The sequence below is a fragment of the Grampus griseus genome (assembly GCF_964374135.1).
Source record: "Grampus griseus genome assembly, chromosome: 14".
Lineage (NCBI taxonomy): Eukaryota > Metazoa > Chordata > Mammalia > Artiodactyla > Delphinidae > Grampus > Grampus griseus.
The window spans coordinates 6,034,090-6,061,419 of record NC_139008.1 but is presented as its reverse complement, the minus strand read 5'-3'; the positions used below and the strand labels follow the sequence as shown (position 1 = coordinate 6,061,419).

Sequence of the window (27,330 nt, the reverse complement as noted above, 5' to 3'; positions counted from 1 at the left end):
TGTGTCGGTGCCTTGATGTGAAGCCCCGCAAGTAAGGGACAATCCCCTTTTCAGGAGAGGAAGGTGTCCCAATGGTGACTTCTGAGCCGCTGGAGAATACTTAATTTTTGAGATTAAATGAACAAAAAACAGCTCAAAAGTCATCCAGTCTGTGACAGTCATTCCCTTTGCTTTTATAGACTTTGCAAATGTGTATTGTTTCATGCAATCATTTTATATTAAGTGATATTGTAAAACGTTAAAAAAATCCAGTATTGTAGATAACTGTAAGTGAAGGAAATGAGGGTCACAGAGAGAGAGTAGAATAGAGAATGAGAAACTAGGTCTTAGTTTTGACAGGTGCAGAGAGGAAGCCTCTTGGATCCAGTGTTGGCTAAGAATCATCAGAACGTCAGGGCATGGCTAAGAAGAGAGTCCCAGGCATCAGAGGTGTGGAAAGTACAGACATTTCTGTTAAGGAAACCTGGTAAGATGGACTCAAGCTAATGGCTATGCTAGGGTGAGGGATGACTCTATCCTGTGCCAGAATTTCTTCAAGTTTTCCAGGAGTCTATTTTATTCTTAGGGACTTTACTCTCCTTAAAAAGAAGATATCAACTGGCTGAACCTTGGAACCGCAGTTTGTTCAAAATACCTCCATAAAGGTAAGAAGTTTTTACAACATTGTCAGAATATTAATGGAAGTCAAAGAAGAAAAAATCTTTTGGGGAAAAAAACATGCAAAAGGCTCTCCAAAGGAAGTCATTCCATATAATGAAGAATGGGACGAAAATGAGTAAAGACAAGGAGGTGAAGTTATATAAAGAAATAGTTCAAGAACCAGGAAAAAAAATACAGAGAACAGAGCCTTCCTACAAAACCCAGGCAGGTAACTCAGTAAGAAAACCATGGCTTCTATGTTGCAGCTCAACTTCTAGAGAGATGATACCGGCTACAGCCTGTGGCTGGTACTTGATGCATCTTTTTAAAGCCATTTTTAGAGCAGTTTTAGGTTTACAACAAAATTGAGAGGGAAGTACAGAGATTTGCAGTATAACTCCTCCCTCCACACGCATAGCCTCCCCCGTTATCAACATCACTCACCAGAATGGTACAGTTTTTACGAAGAATGAACCTACACTGACACATCATAAGCACCTAAAGTACATAGTTTATCTTCGAGTTCACTTGGTGTATATTCTATGGGTTGGGACAAATGTATAATGACATATATCCATCATTATAATATCATACAGAATACTTTCACTGCCCCTAAAATCCTCTGTGCTCTGCCTATTCATCTCTCCCCTCTCCCACCCATGGCAACCACTGATCTTTTTGTCTCCATAGTTTTGCCTTTTCCAGAATGCCATATGGTTGGAGCCACAGTATGTAGCCTTTTCAGATTGGCTTCTTTCCAATCTGCAAGAATATGCATTTAAGTTTCAGCCACGCACTTAAGTGTCTACCATGTCTTTTCATAAGTCATATACATTTAATATGCATTTAAGTTTCCTCCATGTCTCTTTTTTTTTAACATCTTTATTAGAGTATAAGTCCTTCATGTCTCTTCATAGCTTGATAGGTCATTTCTTCTTTTTTAAAAGTTGAAGTATAGTTGATTTACAATGTTGTGTTAGTTTCTGGTATACAGCAAAATGATGCAGTTATACGTATATACACATATTCTTTTTCACATTCTTTTCCATTACGGTTAATTACAGGATATTGAATATAGCTCCCTGTGCTATACATAGGACCTTGTTGTTTATCTATTTTATATATAGTCGTTTGTATCTACTAATCCAAAACTCCTAATTTATCCCTCCCCTACCCCTTTTGCCCTTTGGTAACCATAAGTTTATTTTCTATGTCTGTGTGCCTGTTTCTGTTTTGTAAATGAGTTCATTTATGGGAATTCCGTGGTGGTCCAGTGGTTAGGACTCTGCGCTTTCACTGCCGAGGGCCTGGGTTCCATCCCTGGTCAGGGAACCAAGATTCCAGAAGCCCCTTGGCATGGCCAAAAAAAAAAAGTTCATTTGTGTCATATTTTAGATTCCACATATAAGTGATATCATATGGTATTTGTCTTTCTCTTTCTGACTTACTTCACTTAGTATGATAATCTCTAGGTCCATCCATGTTGCTGCAAAAGGCATTTCATTCTTTTTTATGCTTGAGTAGTATTGCATTGTGTATACATATACCACATCTTCTTTATCCATTCACCTGTCAGTGGACATTTACATTGCTTCTATGTCTTGGATATTGTAAATTGTGTTGCAGTGAACATTGGGGTGCATGTATCTTTTTCTTTTTTAAAAAATATTTATTTATTTGGCTTCGTCGGGTCTTAGCTGTGGCACACAGGATCCTCCTTGCGGCATGTGGGATCCTCCGTTGCGGCACACAGGCTTAGTTGCCCCGTTGCATGTGGGATCTTAGCTCCCCAACCAGGGATGGAACCTGTGTCCCCCGCACTGGAAGGCAGATTCTCAACCACTGAACCACCAGGGAAGTCCCTGCATGTATCTTTTTCATGAGCTGTCTTTTCAATGGCAATCATCCCCTGATCATACCTGAATAATAATAAAACCTACATTTTAAAACATGGTCTAGCTTAATAGGTAGTCACTGGCCACATTAATAATTGAAATTAAATAACTTGGACTCAAAAGCCAGATGTTGCTGGTGGGTATTCAATTGTACAGTGCAGACACAGACCATTTCCACCACCACAGAACGCTGTATGGACAACGCTGGTCTAGTTGCTCCCATCTCAGAGATGGTCCTACCCTACCCACCCATCTTCTCCCAGGCCAGAAAACTGAGTGTCCTTGACCCCTTCCCACGACCACCTATCAAAACCAGTCCGTGCCCAAGCCCCAAGGATCCGCCTCCTGAATGCGTTTGTCCACTGCTCTCCACCGCTTCCTTTCTGTAAACAAGCCTATCTGCTCCCTCTGCCTGCCACCTCACCCACACCCACTGGGCTCACTCCACACCCCCACCAGCCTTTGCCACCCTATTTACAACCACTGCCTTTCTTCCGCTGGCTCTCCCTATCCTTCTCAGCTTTCTTTTTCTCCACTCATCACCATCAGACCTAACGGAGAGGTCACGGCCATTTCCCAAATAGCTCTCACTTTCTCTTCTTTGGAGCCCTAGGTGGATTTTTACTTCCGAGCTCCTTGGGCGGGTGAGCCACGTGACAATTCCGGCCTATGAGTGTGCACGGAAGTACCGGTGAGCCCCCAGGCCTGGGTGTTGACAGGTCGGCTGAGTCTCTACCCTTGAGCCAGGTGATTGAGATGGGGGCTGCTCACCAGCCTGAATCCCTGAGTGAGTACAACGAATAGAGTCCCTTGACTACCTGTGATGGGCAGTTAGGGTAAAAAATAACCTGCAAAACAATTTTTTTTAAGTCCCTGGGATTTGGAGGGACTATTCTAAACCTGGCAGCCTGGTTATCATTCTAGTAAATGTAAATCTGATCATGCCACTGTCTTTCGTAAACCCTCACTGCCTCCTTGTTTCCCTCAGTAAAAACTCCACTCTTCATGTAGCATGCACAGCATTTTGTGTTCTGACCCTTGCTTGCCTCTCCATTTCTCATCTCAACCATCACTTTGTATTATTTTTATTTATTTTATTGTGATACAATATACCTACCCCTCATTAAGGAGTCCATGGCCCCCTGCTGTGCATACATGGATCTACTGCTGTGCTCTCACTTGTCTCCACACCTGTCTCCTGCACAATACCAGGGATCCTAGAATGCAGAGACCATGTCTGATTGATTTCTGTGTCTCTAGTGCCCAGTACACAGCAATGTATATTTGGTGAATAAGTAAGTGACTGATAAAAAGTGAGTTTGATAATTAACTCCCCACCAAGTTACTTTCCTGAGGAAGCCATCAGTTCACTGGTCCAACTCCTACTATCCACTCAGATCTTATTTATTTATTTATTTATTTATTTATCTTTGGCTACGTTGGGTCTTCGTTGCTGTGTGGGGGCTTTCTCTAGTTGCAGAGATCGGGGGCTACTCTTCGTTGTGGTGCCTGGGCTTCCCATCACGGTGGGTCGGAGAATGGGCTCTAGGCACACGGGCTTCATTAGTTGTGGCACACAGGCTCAGTAGTTGTGGCTCGCGGGCTTAGTTGCTCCATGGCATGTGGGATCTTCCCGAACCAGGGATTGAACCCGTGTCCCCTGCATTGGCAGGTGGACTCTCAACCACTGCGCAACCAGGGAAGTCCCCTCTCCTCAGTTCTTATTCCTTTATTTTGACATACATTGTTTCATTTAACTCCTACAGCAAGGTAAGCATTACATTCCTATTTTACAGAGGAGAAAACTGAGATTCAGGGTATCAAAGCATCTTGCCCAACTCAGAATTGCTTAACCAAGAATGTTTATTGTGGCCTTTCCAGAAAAAACACAAAATGGTGTTGAGGCATCATTGTGCCCGGAAAAGAAGTGGCAGAAAGAAGAGCTGGAGCTATGTACCCTAGGGTCTTGCTTATTTCTGTCCTTAAAGCGTAGCGCCAGAGCCTGGACACGTTAACTACTCCTGAATCAAACCTATTTGGAGCCTAAGCCTGGACACCGGCTTTTCCTGCTGATTGGGGATTCCTTTAATCTCCCATCAAGCACAGTTGGGAGGAAGGGTCTTAAGATGCTCCTGTCCTCTTTCACAACAAATTTAACACGACAAAATAAGAAAGCTAGGATGCTCTTTCCTCACCTCCCTTTTATTATTATTTTTTGGGGGGGGTGTCCTTTCCAGTCTCTTTCCTCCCAGAACTGGGAGCCCAGGTTGAGTCCTACCACTTCCACTCCCACTCCTTCACCACCCCCAGGTTCCCAACTGCGGGGTCGCGGTGCTTTGCCCTCCAGTTTCTTCGCCCTTCACCCCACGGCGCACCTGAAGTCCCAGCCTCGTACCAGTCGCGACCTGCTTCCCGTGAGCCTCTGCTCCCGGCCCCCAGGGCGCATGCTCCCTACCCAGCAGTTCTCGCGCGGCCCGGAGGACCGGACAGCCAGGACTTCAAGATGGCGTCAATCGGTAAGTTTCCGGATCGGTTTAGGGCTACCAGGTTAAAGGCAGGAGTCGGGGTTCGGGGTTCAGTGCTCAGAGCCGCACTTGGAGGGGAGGGACCGAGTGCCGGAGCCGCCTGCCCTTCGCTCAGGACCTTCGCCGCGCCGGGCCCTTTGCCCAGGGCCCCACGCCGTCCAACCCTTCTTAGCTCGCCCCGCCGCGCCTCCCGCCTGCCCAGGGTCCGCGCCACTCGGCTGTGGCGGGGAGGGCGACGGCAGCTCGGCGAGGCGCCTCGGGTCTTGAGAATGCGCTGTCTCGGGCCACCCCTCCTCTCCCCGCTGAGGAATAGCTGCTCAGCCCTGCCGCAACCCAGGCGCTTGTTTTGCACCTGAGCCCTCCGCTCAAATTCGAAGCTCAGATTAAGTTCCAAGAGGAGCTAATGCCTAGGATGGTGCCTGACACCACGTCGAGTTTGACGCATGTATATATATGTTGAATAGCGTTAGAGAGGTGAAGTGACCTATTCAAGGTCACTAGTAGTGAGTGGGCTGAGCTGGGATTCAAACCTAGGTTTCTGGGGCCTCGTGGTAACCTGAGCTTTAATCACAAGGGTGACCTTATGACCAGCAGGCTTTACGATGACATGCATGTATAAATCGGACCGTCCACACTGTTTTTTTTTTTTTTTAAATACGGAAGCCACCATGTTTTAGCCCTGCATCCTCACCGTAGCCTTGTCAGGATCAGTGCTGGGAACGTTGATCCCATTTTAAAGATGAGGAAAATAACGGTTAGAGATGTGGTGTGGCTTGCCTGCTGTCACACAGCGTGACAGTGGCAGAATTTTGACTAATCTATGTGTGTCTTACCCCAGTTTCTATATTCTTATTTTCAGCCCGGAGAAGTGAAAAGGGGATCAAAAAATATGAGAGTGATGCTTTTTTCCCATCTGTTAAAACGGGCATGAGAATATTTATCCAGGGTGGTTATGTTGTTTAAACAGACAACATGTGAAAAGGAAGCATTGAGACTTGGTATCTTATTTAAGCAGAGGGTTGTAGTGGAGATGGAGAGTGCTATGAACTAAGGGTTAAACAACTTAGTATATGTAAGGTGCTTGTAACACTGCCTGACCCACAGTTGAATGCTAGTCGTCCAGCTTTCCCTGCGTGACCTTTGGGTAAGGTCATGTCACACCTGGCCCATTCAGCATCACGCAGGTGAAGGAACTGGAGTCCAAGTACTGATGATCTTTCAGATGGTGTCTGTTGCCAGAGCATAACGCCACTGGTCCATTAGCAAATAAAGCGATGGAAATACCAATTAACAGTGATAGATGAGATCAGGGTTGACAAAGTATGGCCAATGGGCTGGATTTCATGTGGCCTGTTTTTGTATGCTGTGAGCTAAGAATAGTTTCTGTTTTTTAAAAAATTTGTTAAGGGACTTCCTTGGCGGTCCAGTGGTTAAGACTTCACCGCAGAGGGCACGGGTTCGATCCCTGGTCGGGGAACTAAGATCCCGTATGCTGCACGGCGCAGCCCAAAAACATAAAAATAAAAAAAATAAAAAATAAAAATTTGTTAAAAAAAGACTATGTTAGAGACCTTGTGTGGCCTGCAAAACCTAAAACTCTTCGCTCTGGCCAACCCCAGAGTTGGATTTAGCACCCAGAAGACACTTGGCATTTCCATGTCTCTCCATATAGGTGGACAGTATGCTTCTTGAAGTCATAAAATCAAGCCAAGTAGTCACTTGCCCTCCCAAGAACCTGTGGTCCGTTCTCAGCCTTCACTGAAAATCTGTCATAAACAGGAACTGTGTGTGGGGAACTCCCTCCCACCTTTAGATAGCTCATAAGCAGAAAGACAGATAATAATTCCTATTTACATAGTACCTAGAGCTAAGGTGGGTACTATTCTTACCCTTATTTTACAAAGGAGGAAACAGAGCAGTATCTTGCCCAAGGGCACACAACTTCAAAGTGGCAGTAAATCCAGAATACTCCATGGTAGAGTCTGCTCTGTTCATCAGCATGCTCTACTGGTGGGAACCAGCCGCTGCAGAGGAGTGTTGGGGGAGGGTTTCAGTATGGCTGCCAAGGACTAAGGCCTTTGCCTTCCACTAAAAGAGAAACTTCGGAATAAGTGTAGATGCATCTCTGATGAATCTGATGGTCTCTTGGAATTTTGTGATGGTGCTGTACTTGGCTCTCCTTAAGGCTAATGTGATTTTTTTTTCTGTGCTTATAAATTTCTTAGTTTTGGTTATGGAAATGCTGTTTTCTTCATAGTACAGAGATATAAATATGAAGAAAAATAAATTGTTGGCTTTTTTCTCCTGTGATGTGCCAAGGCACTGTGTCAGCCCCTGAATATGAGAATGAGAATATGTTTTCATAGTTTGTGTGAATGTGAAAAAATAGCTTCACTGGGCCTAGCAGTGACCTAAATACTTTTTTATTTGAGTCACCAGCCTTATACCAGTTGAAAATATTTTTAAAATTCTATGTTTCTCTTGCACATTTCCCCAACATAGTTCTATTTTTAAAATTATTTATTTATTTTTGGCTGCATTGGGTCTTTGTTGCTGCTTGCGGGCTTTCTCTAGTTGTGGCGAGCGGGGGCTACTCTTCGTTGTGGTGCGCGGGCTTCTCATTACGGTGGCCTCTCCCATTGTGGAGCACGGGCTCTAGGCATGCGGGCTTCAGCGGTTGTGGCACGTGGGCTTCAGCAGTTGTGGCTCGTGGGTTCCAGCAGTTGTGGCACGCAGGCTCAGTAGTTGTGGCTCACGGGCTTTGTTGCTGCACGGCATGTGGGATCTTCCCTGACCAGGGCTTGAACCCGTGTCTCCTGCATTGGCAGGCGGATTCTCAACCACTGGGCCACCAGGGAAGTCCCAACATAGTTCTATTTTTAAAAGCATTTTCAACCTTTTTATTATGGAAGACTTCAAATACAAAGAAAACAGAATAATGTAATGAATGCTTTGTATTCGTTACAGAGCATCAACAGTTAGCAGCATTCTGCCATTCTAGTTCCATCTGTCCCTTCATCGTCCCCTCCCTACCACATTGCCATATTTAAAGCCAGTTGGTATTAGAATGACATGTTTGTACTCCTCCCTGCATGCAAGAAGACTTTGAGAGTGTAGCAAAGGTAGCCACCATGTTCTTACTCAAGAGACGTGGTATAGTAATTCTTGGACTAAAAGCCTACTAATGCAAGTGATGACAAAACTGGGATGTAAGATGTGTACTTGTTAAACTTTTCTTGAAATAACACAGGCAAGGTGACAGAGTAGGGTATAGGTCATTCTCAGATGACATTATTGTTTGGTGTTGAGCTCAATATCATTGACACTCAATATTCCTGATTTGGAACATTCCTGAAATTCATTTGAGACTATTTCACATTTCAAAAGTATTACCAAACTAATCACAGTTTCTGTTCATAAAAGAACTAAAGGGTGCAGTTAATCCCTGAAGCCCTATAAATGTCCTAAATTTCAGTTATTTGCCATTTCTTTCTCTGCCACCTCCCTTTTTTTTTCTTGGATGTTTCACATGGACCTTAAAGAGATTTCAACAGTAATAATAATAGCTTACAGTTCTGAGCATGTTCCAAATGCTTTTACATAGATTCTCCTTCAAACCTTGGAATAAGCCATTTCACAGAGGAGGAAACTGGAGCTCAGAGGTTACATTGGAAGGAAGTGCTGGTGCTTGAGATAAGGCGGGCAAGGCAGGAGGCCTTCTAGGAGATGACGGTTAAGTTGAGATAGCCCTGTGATGATCCAGGGGCACTGCAGATACAAAGGCCCTCAGGTGAAAATAATCCTGTTGCATCTGAGAAACAGAAAAGGGTCTGGCTGAAGTGTGGTGAACCCAGGAGGATGAGTGGATTTGAGATGGCTGCCTTTCTCGATGGAATGCTGGCTTCTGAGCACAAGGCTGTCATCTGCAGTCAGTGCTGTACCCACAGTGCTTAGCAGGCTGCCTAGCACACAGTGGGTGCTCCATGTGTTTGGATAAGTCTAGATGGAAGGTTGGGACCAGTTTGTTGGGGACAGGCCACCTGAACCATGACCCTAAAACCAGGTGTGCCTCCACTTGTCACTTGTGACCTCTTGACAAGCAGTCATTCTGGTCCATCAAGGCCATGTGTCTCATTCTCCAGACAGCCTGTAGCAGAGTAGAAGCTGCCATTAAGCCTGAAGGCCCTTGTCCTTGATAAGGGTTGGGAGACGTCAAGAGACCTGTGGGATTCCCCTCAGTGGACTCTTGAGGATGGTCCTTAAGGAGCCTGAGTCCCAGCATGCGGGATCTTAGTTGCAGCATACGGGATCTAGTTGCCTGACCAGGGATTGAACCTGGGCCCCCTGCATTTGGAGCACAGAGTCTTAGCCACTGGACCACCAGGGAAGTCCCCAAACAGCTTTTTAAAGTTGATCTTTTGGAAGAGGACAGGGGAAGAAAGATTCTCTCCTTAAGAGCATCTGGATATTCACAGGGCCAACCCCTCCCTGGCCCCCTTCCTATGTTACTCTTAAGCCCAGAGATGAATACAGTATGGCCTCAACCAGGAGCCGTTCCTGTCCCAGATTCTCATTGGAAAATGATCTGGGGCCTGTTGGGTCTTTAGAGTGGTTTTTACTAAGTCATTTGACATCTGTGGTCTGAGGTAGGATGCTTGAGGTAGAAATCAGATTGGCTTCAGGAGCATGAGAGCCAGACCTAAGGTGGAACCCTGCCTCCATGGCCTGCATGCTGTGTGCCTTTGGCCAAGATGTGCCCAGCTTCTCTGTCTCCCCCACTCCTACTTATAAAGGCATCTGTCCTCTGCTTTACCTCTTCCTCATGGCCCTTAGTTCTCTTTTTACATAGTTATTCCCAGCAAGCTTTTATTCAAAAGCCTGTTCTGCCATTATATAGACTCTGGCTTAAAATAGTATATCTGGTGTGACATGTTTATTTATAATATTGCTCATATGCAGCCTCTATTTAGTAATGTTACTGAATGCACCTTTATTGAATGGTTGAAATAAGTGACACAGAAGGTTGCTGTTTGTGTTATTGGGAGACCTTCCAGTGTGTGTTTTTTTGCACTTCCTTTTCAGTACCACTGAAGGACAAGAAGCTCCTGGAAGTCAAACTAGGGGAGCTGCCAAGCTGGATACTGATGCGGGATTTCACCCCTAAAGGCATTGCTGGAGCGTTTCAAAGAGGTCAGAGCCTTAAGGGCATGTGTAAATAAAAGCACATCTCTGCGTCTTCAGGGCAAACAGGTCTTTCTTTGCCCTGAATTACTTTGGCCAGTACAAGCCTTGTCTCAGACCAGTAAGTTATGTAGAGAAGGACAGAGCGAGATTGTTAGCCCTCGAATTTCCACGTTTGATCGGTCCTATCAAAGGCTGGCTCTGAGATATTTCAGACAAGGAAATGTTTTCTATTGCTTGGAATCGGTACCAGTACCTCTGTCTTAAAGAAATGTCATAAGACTTAAGAGGAAAATGAGTTGGAAGCACAGGGGACATGAGTCTATAATGCTCATCTCCCTGCCAGGCAGAACTTTCAAGATGAGTATTTGAAATGGTCTATCCTTCAGGTCTGTGCATTTTAAAGTGCAGAGCAGTCCTGTGTCATCATGTCATCATCCTTTGGGAGCCTGTGTGGTTGCCAGCCTCCTCAGGGGCCCCCGTCTTGATGTTTTTCTCTATATAACTCTGGCTACCCTGTGGCTGTCTTTTGTGTACTGTTTCTTCCTGCCCCCAGGCCTTTCCTCAGCTTTGCCCTCTCCTATTAGAACGTGTAGAATGTGCCCTCAGAGGAGTGGCCTCCTCTCCGCTTTGCAGGTTACTACCGGTATTACAACAAGTACATCAACGTGAAGAAAGGGAGCATCGCTGGGCTTTCTATGGTGCTTGCAGCTTACGTGCTTTTCAACTACTGCCGTTCTTACAAGGAACTCAGTGAGTCTCTTCTGGGTTGGTTTGCCTTCAGTGGGGTTTCCCATGACAGGGTGGTATTGGTTCACTTTCAACCTTATTAAGTCCATCACCCTGCAGACAAGCTGATGACTTGGAGGGACTTTTCAGAATATAGCATATTTTAAATGCAAAAATTGTGGCAAAGAGAAAGACAGGAAAAATAAGATGAAGCTGGGGTAAAGGTAATACTTAGGCAGCATTCTATCAGCCACTGCAGGCTCTGCCAAAGGTTGGTGGAAAACTTGGCTTTATCTTCCTAGCAGCCAGTGTGAAGAGGGAAATAGGTTGAGTGCTACAGTCCAGTGTCTGTGTGGTGCTCTGGAAGAGCGTGGCTGTTCCTGGTGCTGAGACATGAGAGGAGTTGGTCTGGTGGGAGATGTCTGGTGGCCGCTGAGTGGGCTTCATGGGCTGTTTCTGCCAGTGTCGAGCCACCTGCCACTCTGTGGCATCCAGAGCAGTGCTGGCCCTGAAGGGTGGGCGCTTGGGTGCTGTTTTTCTGAGTGGGTGTTCCCTCAGGGAAGGAAGAGGCTGGCCAGGTGGCGGATTAGCTGTAAATTCCACAAGTAGGTTCTGGGTCATCTCCTGAAAGGAATTCTCAGGATGGCTTCACCCCCACCTGTGAAGAAACTTACCATTTTGCCTTTCTAACTTCAGAACACGAGCGGCTACGCAAGTACCACTGAAGAGGGCGCACTCTGCATTCCTGACCATGACCTTTGCCTGGCACCCCTGAATCCTTTTATATCCTAGTGGAGAATTAACACCCAATAAAAGATGACTGGTACGCGGACTGCCTCACTGGTTCAGCCATTTCCCTGCCCTATAGGAGCTCCTGTTGCACAAGGTGGGGTGGGGTCATTCTGCAGCTCCTAGACAGCCCAGGGCTTTGAACCGTGGAGCTTCAAGATCTCGTCCCAGTGTGCTGGGGGGTCACCTAGAGCCTCCGCCAACAGTGCCGAGGTGTTTTCCTGCTCTGTGCCTCATTTTTGGCCTTTTGTCAGCTGACACTTTCACAATATAAAGCAGAAACCCTCGTTTCTAAAAATGCCCTCCCCTTCCCCATCTTTCTGCACCATCCTGGGGTATTGGGGTATCAGGGAATTGGGATGTGTGGGACCCCCTGGTCCTGGTAAGTAAGCTTCACTTGCAGGAAGCTCAATGGGATGATGGAGGCGGGAAGGGAAAGCACAGGCCCTGATAGGAGCTCTCAACTGCTGTATCCAGCACCCTCTTTATCCTTCACGAAGGCCTTCAGTAATGTGATAATTAAGGTCAGAATCAGTTTCTTATTAGGGGGTGTGCGATAAGCATATATACTTCATGGAGTATAGGGTGAGATGCTGTGGCTAATTATCTCCTGCAAGATGTGAATTTGAAGGAACAAGTATTCAACATCAGAAATAAAGGACATCTGCCAGGTGGCTGGCCCAAAGGCCAGGCTTCCAGACTGTACAGGCTGCCAGTACAAAGGCCTTTTCTTCCTCTGACAGCATCACTTCCGGTCGTGAGACACATTCACCAAAAGCAGAAAAGCGAGCACCAATGTCAAAGCTTCGTGCCAGGCAGCTAATGCAGCCAGTAGCAAGAATCCTCTCAGCATGGAGTCCCCGAAGTAATGAGACAGAGCTTAAAAAACAAGCTTTAATCAACTTCATAAAAATTGTTCTTGTAATTGAACTTGAATAGACCCACTTGTCCAGCAGGTTGCAGGTGCCAGTTTCATATTTCCAGGCTCAGAGGCAGGGTCCTCTCCTCTAGGCCAAAGGTGTCTGACGGTGCAGATGCTTGATGGGGCAGGAGGTAGGTGCACAGATGGACTGCATCGTCTATTTCAAGGGTGTCTGCAGCCCCAGCTTAAGGTATACCTTCAACACTGTTGAGCAAGTGCCCCGAGAAAATAAACCCAGAGGAAAAAAGCCATCACACTCAAGAGCCCTACATGGTCCTCTCAACTGCTGCCACCCTGGAGCGGGACCGGCAGAGGCAACTCCACACTTGCTTGCTCTGAAGGGCTGTCTCGTTCAAATCACATGGATAGGCACGGCCTCTGATCAGCAGGACAGGGCGGAAGCAGGTGTGACTTGGCCACAGCTTTAAATGATCCAGCAGCCCCTGGTGTTTAAGGAGGCCCTGAGGGGAAGGGCCACCTTCCTCACAGAACTGCTGCGCACAAGCCCTTCCCCACAACGTCCTCCCTCCCCAGAGGGTGGTGTGCAGAGTCCCAGATGGGAGGCCTTGATGCCTAGACAAACATGATCCCAACTTGAGGGACCGAACTGGAGCACATGTCCCCCTTAAAAAAAAAAGATTACAGCAAAATGATAGGGAAACTGACAGATGTAGCCCCTCAGAATAAAACCCAGTATGCCTGCCTGCCAGCTCCAGCCAGAGTTGTACCAGCATCAAACAGTTGAATGCACACTCCCAAAGATGGCCCAGAGTGGTCCCCAATAACGGGGCCCCTCGGGCTGCTCTGAGCTGGCTCCAGCTGCTGTCACTGTCCACTGAGAAAGGCCAAGTGCCCTTTGGTGCATCTGTTGGCGTAGTGTCCTTTTTCACCACACTGCAAACAGCAGGAAGGGAAGGAGGAAACAAAAAAAACACATTGTTTCAAATGCAATTTTCAACTAAGGCAGCACCCGCTAAATTCCAGGTTGGGAGCAGGGACTCTGAAATTCTCAGCGGCACAGATTTTCATTCAAACATGAGGGAAAGGGAGCTCCAGAGGTAGAATGGCACAGAAACCGCAGCCAGCAGCTCAGCAGGTGGAAGGGAGCACGCAGGCCACGGCGGACTCTTGTGGTGGGGGGCGGGGTGAAGAGAAGCCCGTGGCACCACAGCTCTCCCGCCTCTCCAGGGACCAAGCCCCTCTGCATGGCTGGCCAGTCACTTACCTCTAAGGCACAGTTCTGGGACTCCCCTGAGACAGGGGAGGTGGCAACACAACAGAAGCCACCAGGCTCCTCCCCCAACTCAGGGATTCACTGCGTGGACAGAGGGTGGGCTGCACCCAAAGATCTTTCCCTCCTGGCTCGTGCATACTTTTGCCTACGCTACCCCTGGGCCAGGTTTGGGTCACAGGATCAGAGAGACGGGACAATGATTAGACTTGGGGGAAGAGACCCGGTAGAATCACTTCAAAAAATCTAGCAAAAAATCTGACTTGTCCCGGCTGATTATCCATACCCTTCCTTAGCTTCTCCTCATTCGTTCTTGTTACTCCTCAGAAAGCAGAAGGGAATTATAAGGAAGTGGCAGCCTCGAGCACTGAACAAGGGGTCGGGAGACAGGTCGGGGCACCCAACCCGCGCTAACCCACCCAGGGCCCTCCCAGTCCTTGCTTCCTTGGTCTGGAACTCGGGGCTTTGGCCTGTTCTATTCCCCCGACTGCACAGTCCCCATGTTTTCAAGTCTTTCTGATCTGTAGGTGTAACTCGTGTGGACAAGTGGCCTGTGTAGCTGCCAGCTGGACCTTTGGCAGGTGTGACAACCAGAGGGAGGGACTCCGCGGCCCCGCGTGCTGCCCTTGGCCTGTCCACTGGCCTCTGCGGCTGGTCCTGGGGAATCAGGGTTCCCCTGAGATGGCTTTAATATCAATTGTGCCCGTGGTAGGAAGAGGTTGTTAGGTTCGTCCCCTACCCCCAGCCCCATCTTTCTAAGGTTCCAGGACTCAGGAGAGCTTGCTTCAGAGGCCCTGCCGACAAGTCCTGGAGGAGGCAGGACAGCTCAGCTGACTCAGGACACCCAAGTCTCCTCACTGTACTTGAGAACTGTCTGGTCTCCCCTCACCTTCTTCCACAGCCCCCCCTTCCATACTCTCCTCACCTGTTAGGGCTCAGGCTCAGCCATCTCTGGGAGGCCTTCCCTACATGCGTGGGCACTTTTAACTTTGGTGTCTGGGCACCTGCCTTCCACTCCCTCAGAACACAGACCCCTCCCGGGAAGGAGTGACAGCAGTGGGTTTCTGCGCAGAGCCGACAGAGCAGGTGCTCAATGAGTGTCTGATGGCTGTGGGAAGTGACCAGTGGCTCAGCTCTTCCCAAAGGCAAGTTCTAGGAACAATACAGGCATATGCTTTTTGACTTGGCCCTTCTACTTGTAGGCATGGATGCTCCAGACACCAGACAAGAGCTCACAAATGTCTGTCAGATTCAGCACTATTTTTAGCAGCAAAAACTATAACTTAATAGTTTACTGGCGGAGAACTGTTTACCAACAGAGAACTGGTAAAATTATGTAGCCACTGAAGTACATTAGAGTTACTTATACCAACACAGAGAGATCCAGAATATGTTATAAGGAAAAAGGAATTACAGAACACTGTACATACTAGGGCCCTATTTATATTAAAATATATATTGTCCTTGTGCTTGTGTGAATAAAAGTTTAGAAGAGCACTCCTCTGAGTGGAGTCCCCTGTAGGAGTTGTGGAGTGCAAAGGGGTATTGAAAACAAAACATGAGAACAGAACAGCTGAGTAAAAGTGGCTCTTTTAGGAAAGTGGTGGGAATAAAGGGCAACACTCTGTACGCTAAACACTTCTGTATCATCTAAAAGTTTTTACAGAAAGCATGTACTGATTCTGTATTTCATCTAATAATCTCCACATCTGAAATCTTTGTGAGTCTAGTTCTGTTGGTGGTTTCTGCTGACGGTGGTGCTTGTTTCCTTCTACCATTTTTATTATGAGCTCATTCTGGGGAACCTTAGTTGTGGGAATTCTGTGTGGCCTGGGTTGAGAATAAATTTCTCAAAGTCGGGTGCCAGGGGCTCACCCATCCGGGGCTGTTTTAGATTAGAAAACTCAGTCTGTGGCTGTTTGGCCCTCACCAAGGCTGTGAACACAGGCCCAGACTCAAGGAAGGGCCTGCCAGTGACGACAAACTCAGAAGGGCTTTTCTCCCCACCCCCCTTTGCATCCTGAGCCGAGAGTGAGATGGACAAGTTTTCCAGTAAGTTTTTAAAAAGTTTACCCTTTCCCTGAACGTCCCGTTTTGTGAGTGGTTGGGGGTGGAGGTTCTACTCCATTTCCTCCCCACGCGGGCCTAAAGCTTCTGTCCCTTTCCTTTGGGTGTGCCCACCTGGGATATGAGGACACCCAGAGGCTTCAGGGCTCACTCTGTTCCTTGGATTCGTGCTCCCACTTCGTTCCCGGCCTCTGGAAGGTTCCCATCCCTTTCTTGCAAGCACAATCCTTTCATTCAACAGCGTGTGTTTAATTGTTCACCTGGCCTTAGTGTGTCGTGGATGGAAGTAGCATGGTCTCTAGCTCACTGGAGTGGCCCAGTTTTACTCTTTCAATCAGCAAAAACAAAGATGTCTTCATTCTTCAAAATCAGCTAACTCTCTGGGGAATGAGGGAATAGCCACTGACTGTGAAGACCCCCGGCCACACCCCCGGCCCCAGGACTCACCTTGTAACAGGTGACCTGCTCCAGCGGCCGGGGTCCCCGGTTGCCTGCGCTGCTGTTTTGACTCTGCATGACCCCGATGACCTGCGGGGCTCTCTGCTGGTTGGGAGAAGAGTTCTGACTCGTTAACTGGATCAAGGAGGACGACCTTTGTAATGGCGGATTGTTACTTTGCTGGAAAGAGTTATACAACACGGTTTTACTGCGGAAAACACGTGCACGCAGACTACCAATGGGGACAGGAAAAAAGAGGGCGGGACTTCTCCCGCATGACCGTGACCAGCAGGAAGAAGGGCTTCCACGGTGGCCCGGCTCAGGAGAGTAGGTGGAAAAGAAACGTCTGGTGACGGTGGCAGGAGCCGCTGCCCGAAAAACACCATGCAGACACACAAAAACGAAAAATAAAAGAAAACAAAACACCAAAGAGACGAGGCAGTCTCTGGGGTGGCAGGGCGAGGGCATGAGCAGGCCTTACTTTTGTTTGTGAGGTTCTAGCTTCAGGTCAGGATGAACGCTTGGTTCAGCCAGGTGTTTAGAGCCTACACGGCGGGCAACAGTCACAGAAAACAGTCGGCGGCTGACACGCTGACCTGCGGTCTAGGGGCTGAGAGGGCCCTCCGCTAGGGAGCCGCATGAGCAAGGCGGACGGGGGCGCCTGGGGTGGGGCCTGGACAGCAAGGCCACCGCCCACTGACTGAGTGGGTCCCTGGCTGTGGCCCCGTCATTGCAGGAGCCCTAAGCTGGAAACCCCAGGTTGTCATGGCCGCATCCACACGTGGGAATGCCCGGCTCTGACAGGAGTTCTCTTTGGTTCATTCCACATCCTCCTGAAGGTGGCAGGCAGTGCTGCGAGGGTGGCCACATCTCCTGGCTGCTCGGCCTCTGGCATGGAGGAGGGCCAGGCAGGCTCTGGCAAAGGGCTCAGAGTCCAACCAGGTAAGAGGTGAGGCTTCACGATTGCTGGGCAGTTTGCTCAGCCCGCTGAGACCCTGCCTAGGACACCTGGCCAGCCTGCCTCTGGGCCCCCGCCCGCATCTTGTGACCAAACCCAAGGCGCCTTTGGTTGGGGGTCACTGCTGCAGATTCCCATTCGTTTATGGCATTTCCCTCTCCTCATGCTGGAGGGGAGCAGCCCGCTGCTGGGGTGTGGGATCCCCTTGCTTAGGAGACTGGAGCCAGCTGATGCCTCGACCATCTGTTCCCAGCATCCCCCCTGCAGTTGGGCACCGGCCAGAGAACCAGTCAGCCACACTTCCTCTCCCGCCCCACTGGGAGTCCCGTTTGTAGAGAGAAGGGTCTGAACCGCAAGCAAGAATGGCAGACGTGTGGCGCCCACGCTGCCCTGCACTCGCCAGGCAAGAAGGGAAGAGAAGCCCGGTGGGCATCTGGCTCCAGCAGACAGCCCTCCAGCCCAGAGAAGGTGCAGACTGCTCCATTCCCTGAAGTTTCAGCAGGAACCAGGGTGACTCCCCTCCTCTCCCGCCTCCTCCCACAATCTCCAGCCGGGTCTCCGGCAGGCCCCACACTGAGGCGGGGGCACTGAGCGTTCTGCGGCCAGGGCGCGGCCAGGCCCGGCAGCACCGCGGGCCCGGGGCACGGTACCTTTGCGGGAGGCTGCGTCTGCTGCGGCAGTGGGGGCTGCTCGGTGGTTCCCATCGGCAGTTCAAATCTAGGGCTGGTCACCCAGCGGCAGAAGGGGACAGGAAAAAGGAGAAGAGGAGGTGAGAGAGGAGCTAGGCTGGTAGGGTTCTCGAGTTCTGGCCCCGGGAAAATCACAAGCAGCCTCTAGCTAAGCACAGAGCCGCACGAGCCACCTGGACGTAGGGCGGGTGCTGGTGCTCGGGATGGTGCGGAAGACAGGTCTGACGTGCCTGGACTCAGACCCACTTTGCCTACACCTAGCTGCGAGCCTGGGCAAGTGTGCTGCTCAGAGAAAGGAGGGAAACACAGCTGGTACTGTCAGAGCCTCTCCAGAGGCTCTTTGTACACAGAAGGCCTTCCCAACAAACACCCTTCCCTGCAGGGGCACCTCAAGTGTTAGACCTCTGACAGCAGAGGTCTGGGGGACACGCCCTCCACCACCACCCCACATGGAGGAATCCTGGGCCACCTGTAGGCTCCTAGGCTCTCATCTAGGGAGTGGGACCAAGTCAGGAGCACCAGCCACCTGCCAACCACGTGGCAGCGACCAGGACACTCTGCTTCCATGCAAGTGTCAGCAGCATGGAGGCAGCACAGGGTGTCGGGGGGACACTACTCTACGGTCCCAGTGCCACCCCACAACCACCGAAAGTGACAGAGGTGCACCAAGACCCAGGAGAGGAGCGCTGAGCCCTCCCACGCAAGGACTGGGCTCCAGAGGTCACAGATCTGCCTTTGACCGGGAGCTACCACCTGCCCCCTGCCAGCGGCTGAGCTCCGAGCCCCAGTGTCCCCATGTGTGAAATGGGGACATCCTTTCACGTGTGAGGGTTCTATGAACCTCCATATAGGAGGCCCCGAAACTGAAGCTCCCTTCCTTCAGGGCACAGGTTCTTAATCTGAGGTCACATGTACATGAGCTTTTCTGGAGCACAGGGCCCAGAGGTTTCATCTGAGTCCTAGATGGTCTGGGACACAGTAAAGGTTACCCTGAGCTTCCCGCTCAGGAAGCAGTGGTGGTCCCTCCCCATCTCCCACCCCTGTCCCAGACCCTGTGCTGACACTACCCAGTGACCAAGGCCCCGATGGACTCAGGGGAGATACAGGGGGCAGCAGGGCCTGGGCAGGGGCTGGCTACTCACTGCATGAATTTACACGAGGGCCCCTCCGGGCAGAATCCCACGAGGTAATTCACACAGATGACTCTCCGCGTGTGCCGATGCCTGCACAGGGGGCCTGTGGAGCCAAGCACCAGGGTCACTCAGATTGTCCCCTCTTCAGGGGATACCCTCATGCCCTTCTGCCAGTCAGAGCTCTGCCCACACTGCTGCCTGGGGGCAGAAAGCAAGAACAGGGCTTCAAGTGCTGGCTCTGCCTCTTATTCAGTAGGCCAGCGGGCAGGGTACACACCCTCTCAAACACTAGTTTCCTCATCAGAAATACGGGTGAGAATGCGGTCCAGTGGGAACCTGGGGAGGCTCAAGTGACTTGGTGTGAAAAAGACTCACTGGCCCCCCAATGCCTAACACCACGTTTTGCAGGAAGAGGCAGGACAAGCAGAGGGTCATGTGGGCAGGGGGAGGGAGGACTGGCTTCTGACCAGGCAGCCCAGCCACCCGGACACCTACCATGCTTGCAGAAGCCACGGTCGTACCAAGGACAGTCCTTGATCTTGGACTCGGGGTCGATGTGCAGGAAGGGGCACTCCTTGTTGCTGCACTCCCCTGCAGGGAAGACCAGACATGCGTCCACCTGGGAGAGCTGGACCCAGACCTACCCGTGCTTCTCCTGTGGCCGGGGCCACGGTACAGCAAAGAGGGCCAGGTGGGTCTGGTGTCCAGTCCCGGCCCGGCGAGCCCTGAGACCCAGGGCAGGGTGTCTCAGAGCCTCAGTAACCTGACTCGTACGTGGGCTGTGACGGTCCTTCCCTCACAGATGTCCGTGCTGCCTTGAGGGTCAATGACACTGACAGAGGCAGGCACAGGGTACACACTCATCAAACAACTCACGGCTCCACCCCTCACCCAAAAGAGGTGTTGGCAATGTAGGGGGCCCAGATGTGAAAACGCATCAGTTGAGACCAGTAGCAAATTACCGTTCCACTCTGATGAGCTCTGATGGGACAGGGGAAAGGCCTGAGGACTCTACCTTTTACGATAAAAGTGGGGAAGATTTGGGAACTCACAGCTGGGTCCCTACAGTAGAATGTGATAAAGCCTTTATGACAGCTCCTCTCAGGAGCAACGGGCCCAGCTGGCCACCAGCATCTTTCAGCCAAGTACAGGCACTGCCGACCTGGGCAGCTGCACTGCCTTCATCCATTTACACACAAAAGGCCAGTCTGATCACTGCTGTTCAGAGCACACTCCTTTCCAGACCCACAAGCCCCTATGGGGTCTAGACCAGTCCCTTCCCAGCCACACTGGCCTCCCAGGGGTTCTTCTTAGCCTTTGGCCCCCAGCCCAGGTCTCCCCTCCTCAGGGAGGCTGTCCCTGCCCACACTGCCTCAAGATCTCCTCAGGTGGCCCCATTACTGTTTGTCTCTTTTAGAGCACGTATGGTGAATTCTCCTCTTTGTCCTACTGGTGAATCAGCTGCTTCATCCCCTGGGCCACTGGAGTAAAAGCACCACAGGGCAAGGACGGCGTCTGTCCTCTTTACCACTGTCCCTCCGGTGCCTAGAAGGGGGACCCTCACCTGTGGAATAGTGCCAGGAGCTGCAGACAGTGAGTCTGCACCAGGACAGACTCTGCAGGGGAAGTGCAGGCAGCCGATTGTCACAGAGGCCTGGAGGGCAGCGGGGCCCAGGGCCATCAGCAGGGAAGGTGGTAACCCAAGCCAGCTTGCAGAGGCGCCCCCGGGAGTCCACTCAGGAGGGCTGGCTCCTGCCTTTGGGGCCAGATGGGAGACGGCTCCCATGGAGAAGCTGCTGCCCCTTCTGCTACTGGTTCCCATGCTGCTGTGGGCAGGACGGAGAGGGTGGGGAGCTGGGAAGCTGAGTCCTGTTTCCTATCTGTCTGTGCTTTGACTTCTCAGCTTATGTTGCCTCTACAAAAAAAGCCACAACTATCATTAATAAGCCAGCAGGCCAAGCCTGTTGGGCTGCTGAAATAATTAACGTCTCCTCTGACAACAGTGCTCTGAAAGCGTGCCGTACGCCCAGCGTTCCTTGGCCCGTCACAAAGAGTGCAGCAGGCTTCCAGCCTCCTGCCGGCTCCTGCCCGGGGCCTGAGGCCGGCAGTCCTGGGGCCAGCGCCCACCCTCATCCTGACCAACAGGGCTTCTTCCTGGGCAACCTCGCCCAGGGCACAGGCAGGGGAGTCTAGTTCCATCACGGAGCACATCAGCTCCACCGGGCCCTGTGCCAGCCCCACCACCCTGGCTTCTCCACACAGTTCACTCAGTTCAGCTAAGGCCACGTGTCCTCTAAGCAGAAACAAAGGCAATCTCACTTTCAAGGTTAAGAGGACGGTTCTTTGCCACCAGAAGACAGCCCCGGAGCAGCTATTCTTAAGGGGTATTTAGGAAAGACAAGCTACTACCCAGGATCACACTTCCAGAGAGAAGGAACTGACTCAAGCCTGGGGGGCAACCAGCTGCCACTCTGGAAGAAGCAGCTGATTTAAGGGAGAATGTCCACTGGAGCAGAAACAAGGCCTCCAGCCAGCTGCCCTGTTCCCGCACCCACCGTGAGACCCACCGTGAGACCCGTGAGACCGGGTTAGCCTCGACTTCCCAAAGTACCTGCCAGCACTCAAAACACAGAAGCACTAGGAAGACACAGGGGTTACGAGAGAATAACCCTAACTGCCCATAACTGAAGGGCCAGCTGAGGTCGGCAGGCATCACAGGCGCCTGAGTAGCTGCTTATCCCCCAGGTCTTGGTGCTCAGTGGAGCCTCCCGGGGCTCCCTACCCAGGGGGTCTGGGTGCTGGGAGCCTGCCACACGCCTCACCGAACTTCGAGTAGAAGTAGCACTCGGGCATCTTGGTCATGTCGTACTCGTGCAGGAACTCGCACTGGTCCCCCTTCTTGCACAGCCCCCGCAGCCAGTGTTTGCACACAACCGTCTTCTCGCCGCTGATGTGGCGGAACGGGCACATGCCCCCTGCCGAGGAAGATGGGTCAGGGTGGGTGGGTGTGGTGTGAGGACCCAGGCGGCCCCTGAAAGCAGCGTGTCCTGGAAGGTGGCCAACTGCCCTGGCAGAAGGCAGTGTGATTTTCGGCAGCATGTGAGCACACATTTTAAGTTTCAATAGTTATGGATTTATTTTAATGTGTCTTAGGAAAATCTAAAACATCAAATCATGATCCCACAGATATTCCATAAGATGGAAACTTAAGAAGCCTAAGGGAGGTGGGGGGGAAGGGAGGAGTGTTTTTCTTAATTCAGTTAAAGAAGAGTTCCGGTGATACACAGTCGTGGCAAAATTTGTAGGGGTCGTAAAAGACTGGGGTTTGAGAAACACTGCCCTAAAAGACAGAAGGCAAAGAGGACCACCAGCAGAAGCCTGGGCTCCGCGTGGGCTCTACCCCTAGTTAGAAGTGCCCACTCACTCAGCCCAAAAAGGACCGAAATTGGGTCACTTGTAGAGACGTGGATGGACCTACAGACTGTCATACAGAGTGAAGCAAGTCAGAAAGAAAAAAACAAATACTGTATATTAACGCATATATGGGGAATTTAGAAAAATGGTACAGATGAACCTGTTTGCAAGGCAGAAATAGAGACACAGACGTAGAGAATAAACTTACGGTCACCAAGGGGGGAAAGGGGATGTGGGATGAATTGGGAAATTGGGATTGACATATATATACTACTATGTATCAGACGGATAACTAATGAGAACCTACTGTATAGCACAGGGAACTCTACTCAGTGTTCTGTGGTGACCTAAGTGGGAAGAAAATCCAAAAAAGAGGGAATAAATATATACATATAGCTGATTCACTTCGCCATACAGCAGAAACTAACACAGCATTGTAGAGCAACTATACCCCCCCAAAAAACCCCCCAAACCCCAAAAAGTGCCCACTTAGCTTCCAACAAGTAAGAAAGAAATCAACTTCAAAACTGAAGAAATGCATCGTATACAAACTGGGGGAGGTCTGCCTTCTGTAGAACCTGAGCAATCAGTCACCCAAATAGGACAGAGCCATACCCTGGGAAAGTCACATTTCTAACTGGTGACCTGGAGGGACTACTGGGAAGGCCTGACCAGAATGAGGTTGTGTCTGGGAAAGATCCAGACCAGCCCCACTGAACAGAACCTTCTGCAATGACAGGAATGTTCTCTATCTATGCCGTCCAACGTGTCGGCCACCAGCCACACATGGCTACTAAGTAACTGAAATACGACTAGTGTGATTGAGGAACTGCATTTTTTATTTAATTAAATTTGAACAGCCACACGGAGCTAGTGGCTACTGTATTAGTTAACACAGAAACAGTCGTAGTGCCCTGTGTTAAGGATGGCTGTACTAACAGAAGGTGGTGGGTCAGAAAGGCAGAAGACAAGGGAATGAGACCAGGAGCCCAGCAGAGGAATGATGTTCCGACCAGAGAGCCTGAGGTCAACCTGGCTGATCTACCTGGCAGAGTAAATGACTTGAGTTATAGAACCACAACTTGCCCAAATCATCCATTAAAACCATCCCCTTGCTGTAATTCTGTGCGCCCTATTCAAGCTTCTAATTAAAATTTAGTTTCCAAATAAATTTGGCTACAGGAAGAAAAATGCCCAGACCTGTACATGGCAATGTAGGGTCCCACCCAGCGGTACGTCTTATGGATCAGCAGAGAGTCTGGCTCACGCTGCCTGTGTTGGGACCTGGTTAGTATGAACAAGAACCCCACGAGACACACTATCATGGAGTTTTTTGATGAGAGTACACAGAGGACGTGAGCTTGTGTACACTGTAGAATCAGAAAAGGCCTGGGCTCAGCCACTCACTGACTCTGTGACCTTGAGAAAGTTCCTGAACACCTCAGGGCTAGGGGCCTCTGTCCATGTCACAGGTCAGCTCGTGGCTGCAGAGAAAGTGAGGTGAGAAGGCAGACTCAGAGCCAGATTCAGGCCTGTGTTCCAGGTTTCAGGCAGAACACCCCACCACGTTCCTAGCTTATCTGGACCACAGTTGCATCTAGGGACACCGCGAGTCACAGAAAGCAGGGTGAGCCAGGGACCTGAGAGCCTGCGAGTCTGCCGGGGACAGGGTGGTGGAGGGCGCCTCGGGGGGAACGTCGGGAGCCAGGGGTCTCTTACCTTTGCCACAGGCAGCTTTCAAAAAGAATTCGCAGACAGCAGCCCCCGACTCTGCAGAGAGGAGAAGCGGTGTCAAACAAAGCGATGTGTAACTGCTATTGGTGACATGTGAAGATGGGGAGGGAACCCTTCTGGCCTTTAACCCACGGAGGGGTCAAGGCACAGGAAACAGAGTGGCAAAAAAATGCTAAGCCTGACCAAGCAAGGAAAAAGCTCAGTTCAGTCATTCCCTGCAAAATGAGACATCCACACTGAGACCAGTAATTATTCAGGGCTTTCTGAGAATCTCCTATAAGCAAGATGCTTTCAAGGAGTTCGGAGTGGATGGGGGAAGGAAGGATGGAATGCAAGATCACAGAAATTCATTACTCCCAACTCAGACGTCCCAGAGGGCTAATTCAGGGGCACTTTCACCTGAGGCAGAGGGAGGGAATGATCTCACAGGAAGCACAAAGAAGCGGATGGGGGCTCTGAGGAGGAACTGGCTCCAGAGTAGAGGCAGGTGCCTCAGAGAAGCTATTCCGGAGGGAAGAGCGTAACTGAAGACACAGGAGCAGGACTGCTCTTAACATGCAATACCAACACACAGTAACTAAAGGAGTACAGTCTTCTGCTTCCACAGATGGAGCTGGTCCTGGTGAGGGGAACAGGAGAATGAAAGCTGAGCGCAGTGGAAGTCAGTGGGGTCCAGGGCTGTCCCAAGGAGCCCAGGGACTCACCTGCCATGGCCACCAGAATAAATAGCCCGTGCCTTCCCACACAGTTTTCTCTATCAACAGGCATTTTAGCATCATGGGAAATCCACCGACACCATCTCTGAAGCCCACTTACGTGCCTCTCCTTGCTAACTTGCAAGAGATTCGTTGGCTTCTTGGAAGCAGGCAGCTTTTGCTAGGACAGATTTAAGGTTCCAGTGATGGGAGTCACAGGGGTGTCACTCGTTTGCATTTCAAAAAGTCCGAGAAGTCTTACATTAAAAAAAGTATCATTTAAGAGTATTTCTGGGCCTTCATTCTTTTCAGAGGTTAAGGTCGTTTCATTCCCTAAAGCCAGAAGTCCAGAGTCCTGGGGATCGGGTTTTAGGCAGACAGGATAAAGAAGTATGCCTTCAGGGCATAACTAAGATGGGACTTATTAAGATGGGACTGAAGTGCAGGGAAGGGGGAAGAAGAGCTGTGGCCTCCCTGGCCTCTAACACACTGACCGTGATCTCAGGCAGGCAGTGAATGTTGACGGCGCTTACCAAGTCTGAGGCAGTACCTGTGGCCAGGTATGTCCTGGACCCTCCCTAAGAACAGGTTTGTGGGCTCCCCACCTCTGTGCCTGCCCTCACAGGCTCAAGCATCTGTGCTTCCAGGCTGGAGCGGGGAGGGAGAGAAAGAGCCGCCCTGCGCGGAGGGTTCCATGCCATCAGGCTAGTGCCATCAACACAGGAAAAGCCCACGCGTGAGTGGACATACACGTAAAAGCACAAAGTGAGCACGCATATCAACGAGTAGGTTTAAGAGTGCATATCTGAATGCGAGCAGTGGCTTATGAGCCGTGTACAGTGGAGACAGTGCTGAGTGTGTATAAAGTAAGGCTGTTTGAATTATATCTCTTGAGCGTAAGCATTCTCACACAGAAGTGTCAGCGTGCGAGGGACACCTCAGAGGTCACATGTGCATCAGAAGTGTGGCCACTTGGGGGGAATGAGGCTGCAGGGAGACTTGACCAGCCCTGGGACACGTGGGAGAACGTGGGGCTATGGCCCATGTCCTCTGGCAGTTACAGGAGATGGCGTGGGGAACTGCAGGTGGAAGGGTCAAGAACCCTGGCGAGCTGAGCCACCAGGCGCTGAGCCATCTTTGGCAAGTCCCCTCCCCCACCCAGGCCTGAGCTGCCCCACCTGTGGCTTGAACCCAATGACCTCTAAGAGCCCTCTGAGGTTTAATGCTATAGCGTTAGATTTCAAGTATGTCTGGAAAAGAGAGAAATTAAGGAAACTGTTGGTTTCTTTTAAAGTGCTAGACGTTCCAAGTAACTCCCTGGCGGTCCAGTGATTAGGGCTCGGCGCTTTCACTGCCCTAGCCCGGGTTCAATCCCTGGTCGCGGTCAAAAGAAATAAAAATAAAGTGTTACCCGTCCCACCTGAGTTGGGGTGGGGGGGAAGCCAGGAGCCACCACGCGAAGCGGGACAGTGAAGGGAACTCATGCAGCTGCCTGAGTGTGATGAATGACCCAGAGGTGGGGTCCAGAGAAACAGTGAGGGATGGGCTCCCAGGAGTGCGAGTCCTAGGAAAACAATGGAGCTTGAGAGTCTCACTGGGGTGTTCTACAGAGAGGGGTAGATGGGTCCTTCCCTCAGCAAGACTCCTCCAACGGCCCAGTTTTGATGAAAGCAGGAAGAGGGCGCTCAAAGTGGGGGGCCTGGAGGTAGGGAAAGGGGATATCTTAGTACTTTCCTGTAGTTGGGGAGTGTGTGCGAGTGAGGGCAGGATTTCCAACCCAGGACACCTGCCTTCATTCAAGAGTTATTTGAACTGCCGGACGTGGTCCTGCCCTTCTGAAGACTGCCTTAAAATAGCCCCCGGGGCAGAGGGGAGCTCCCTAGTCCAAATGAGGGAAAAGGGGGGTTCCCTGGATTGGGGGAAAGGAGTCCCGGGACCGAGGGGGAGGAGCTCCCGAACTGAGGGGGAGGGCGTCCCGAAACCAGAGAATGGGGGTCCTGGGGCCGAGTCGGTCGCGCCCTTCGCCCGCCTGCCCCGACCCCGCGCTCACTGTCCATGCCGGGGAAGGGCAGCGGCTGCGCCCCAAGCTGCTGCTCCACCGCGATCTCCAAGTCGAACTTGATGTGGTCCACGCTGGCGATGATTTCCTGCATGGTGGCGGTGGCGGCGGCGGCCACACCGGCCCGGCTCCCGATCAGATCCCCTGCCGCCCTCACACCTCTAACCGCTGTCGGCCCCGCAGCACAAGGTCCTCCACCGCCCCGCCTCGCAGCCGCCGCCGCCACTGCCGC

General features: G+C 50.7%; 2 protein-coding genes across 3 annotated transcripts; one reads left to right on the top strand and one right to left on the bottom strand.

The window, feature by feature from the left end:
- Positions 1-4,915: 4,915 nt before the first annotated feature.
- Positions 4,916-11,801, top strand: ATP5MF (ATP synthase membrane subunit f). Its single transcript, XM_082669902.1, has 4 exons — positions 4,916-5,050; positions 10,142-10,249; positions 10,877-10,993; positions 11,666-11,801. The coding sequence occupies exons 1-4, from the start codon at positions 5,038-5,040 to the stop codon at positions 11,692-11,694; spliced, it is 267 nt and encodes an 88-aa protein (XP_082526028.1). The 5' UTR covers positions 4,916-5,037; the 3' UTR covers positions 11,695-11,801.
- Positions 11,802-12,702: 901 nt separating this feature from the next.
- On the bottom strand, positions 12,703-27,310 carry CPSF4 (cleavage and polyadenylation specific factor 4). 2 transcript variants are annotated; one of them, XM_082671022.1, is made up of 8 exons: positions 27,090-27,310; positions 24,330-24,380; positions 22,019-22,171; positions 19,692-19,787; positions 19,206-19,299; positions 18,025-18,097; positions 16,426-16,596; positions 12,703-13,574 (listed from the first exon to the last, which is right to left on the bottom strand). In XM_082671022.1, exons 1-8 carry the CDS (start codon positions 27,190-27,192, stop codon positions 13,506-13,508), a joined length of 810 nt encoding a protein of 269 aa, XP_082527148.1. In that variant the 5' UTR covers positions 27,193-27,310; the 3' UTR covers positions 12,703-13,505. The 2 variants fall into 2 exon arrangements, with proteins under 2 accessions (XP_082527148.1, XP_082527149.1); XM_082671023.1 differs by having other exon boundaries at positions 16,426-16,518.
- Positions 27,311-27,330: the final 20 nt, after the last annotated feature.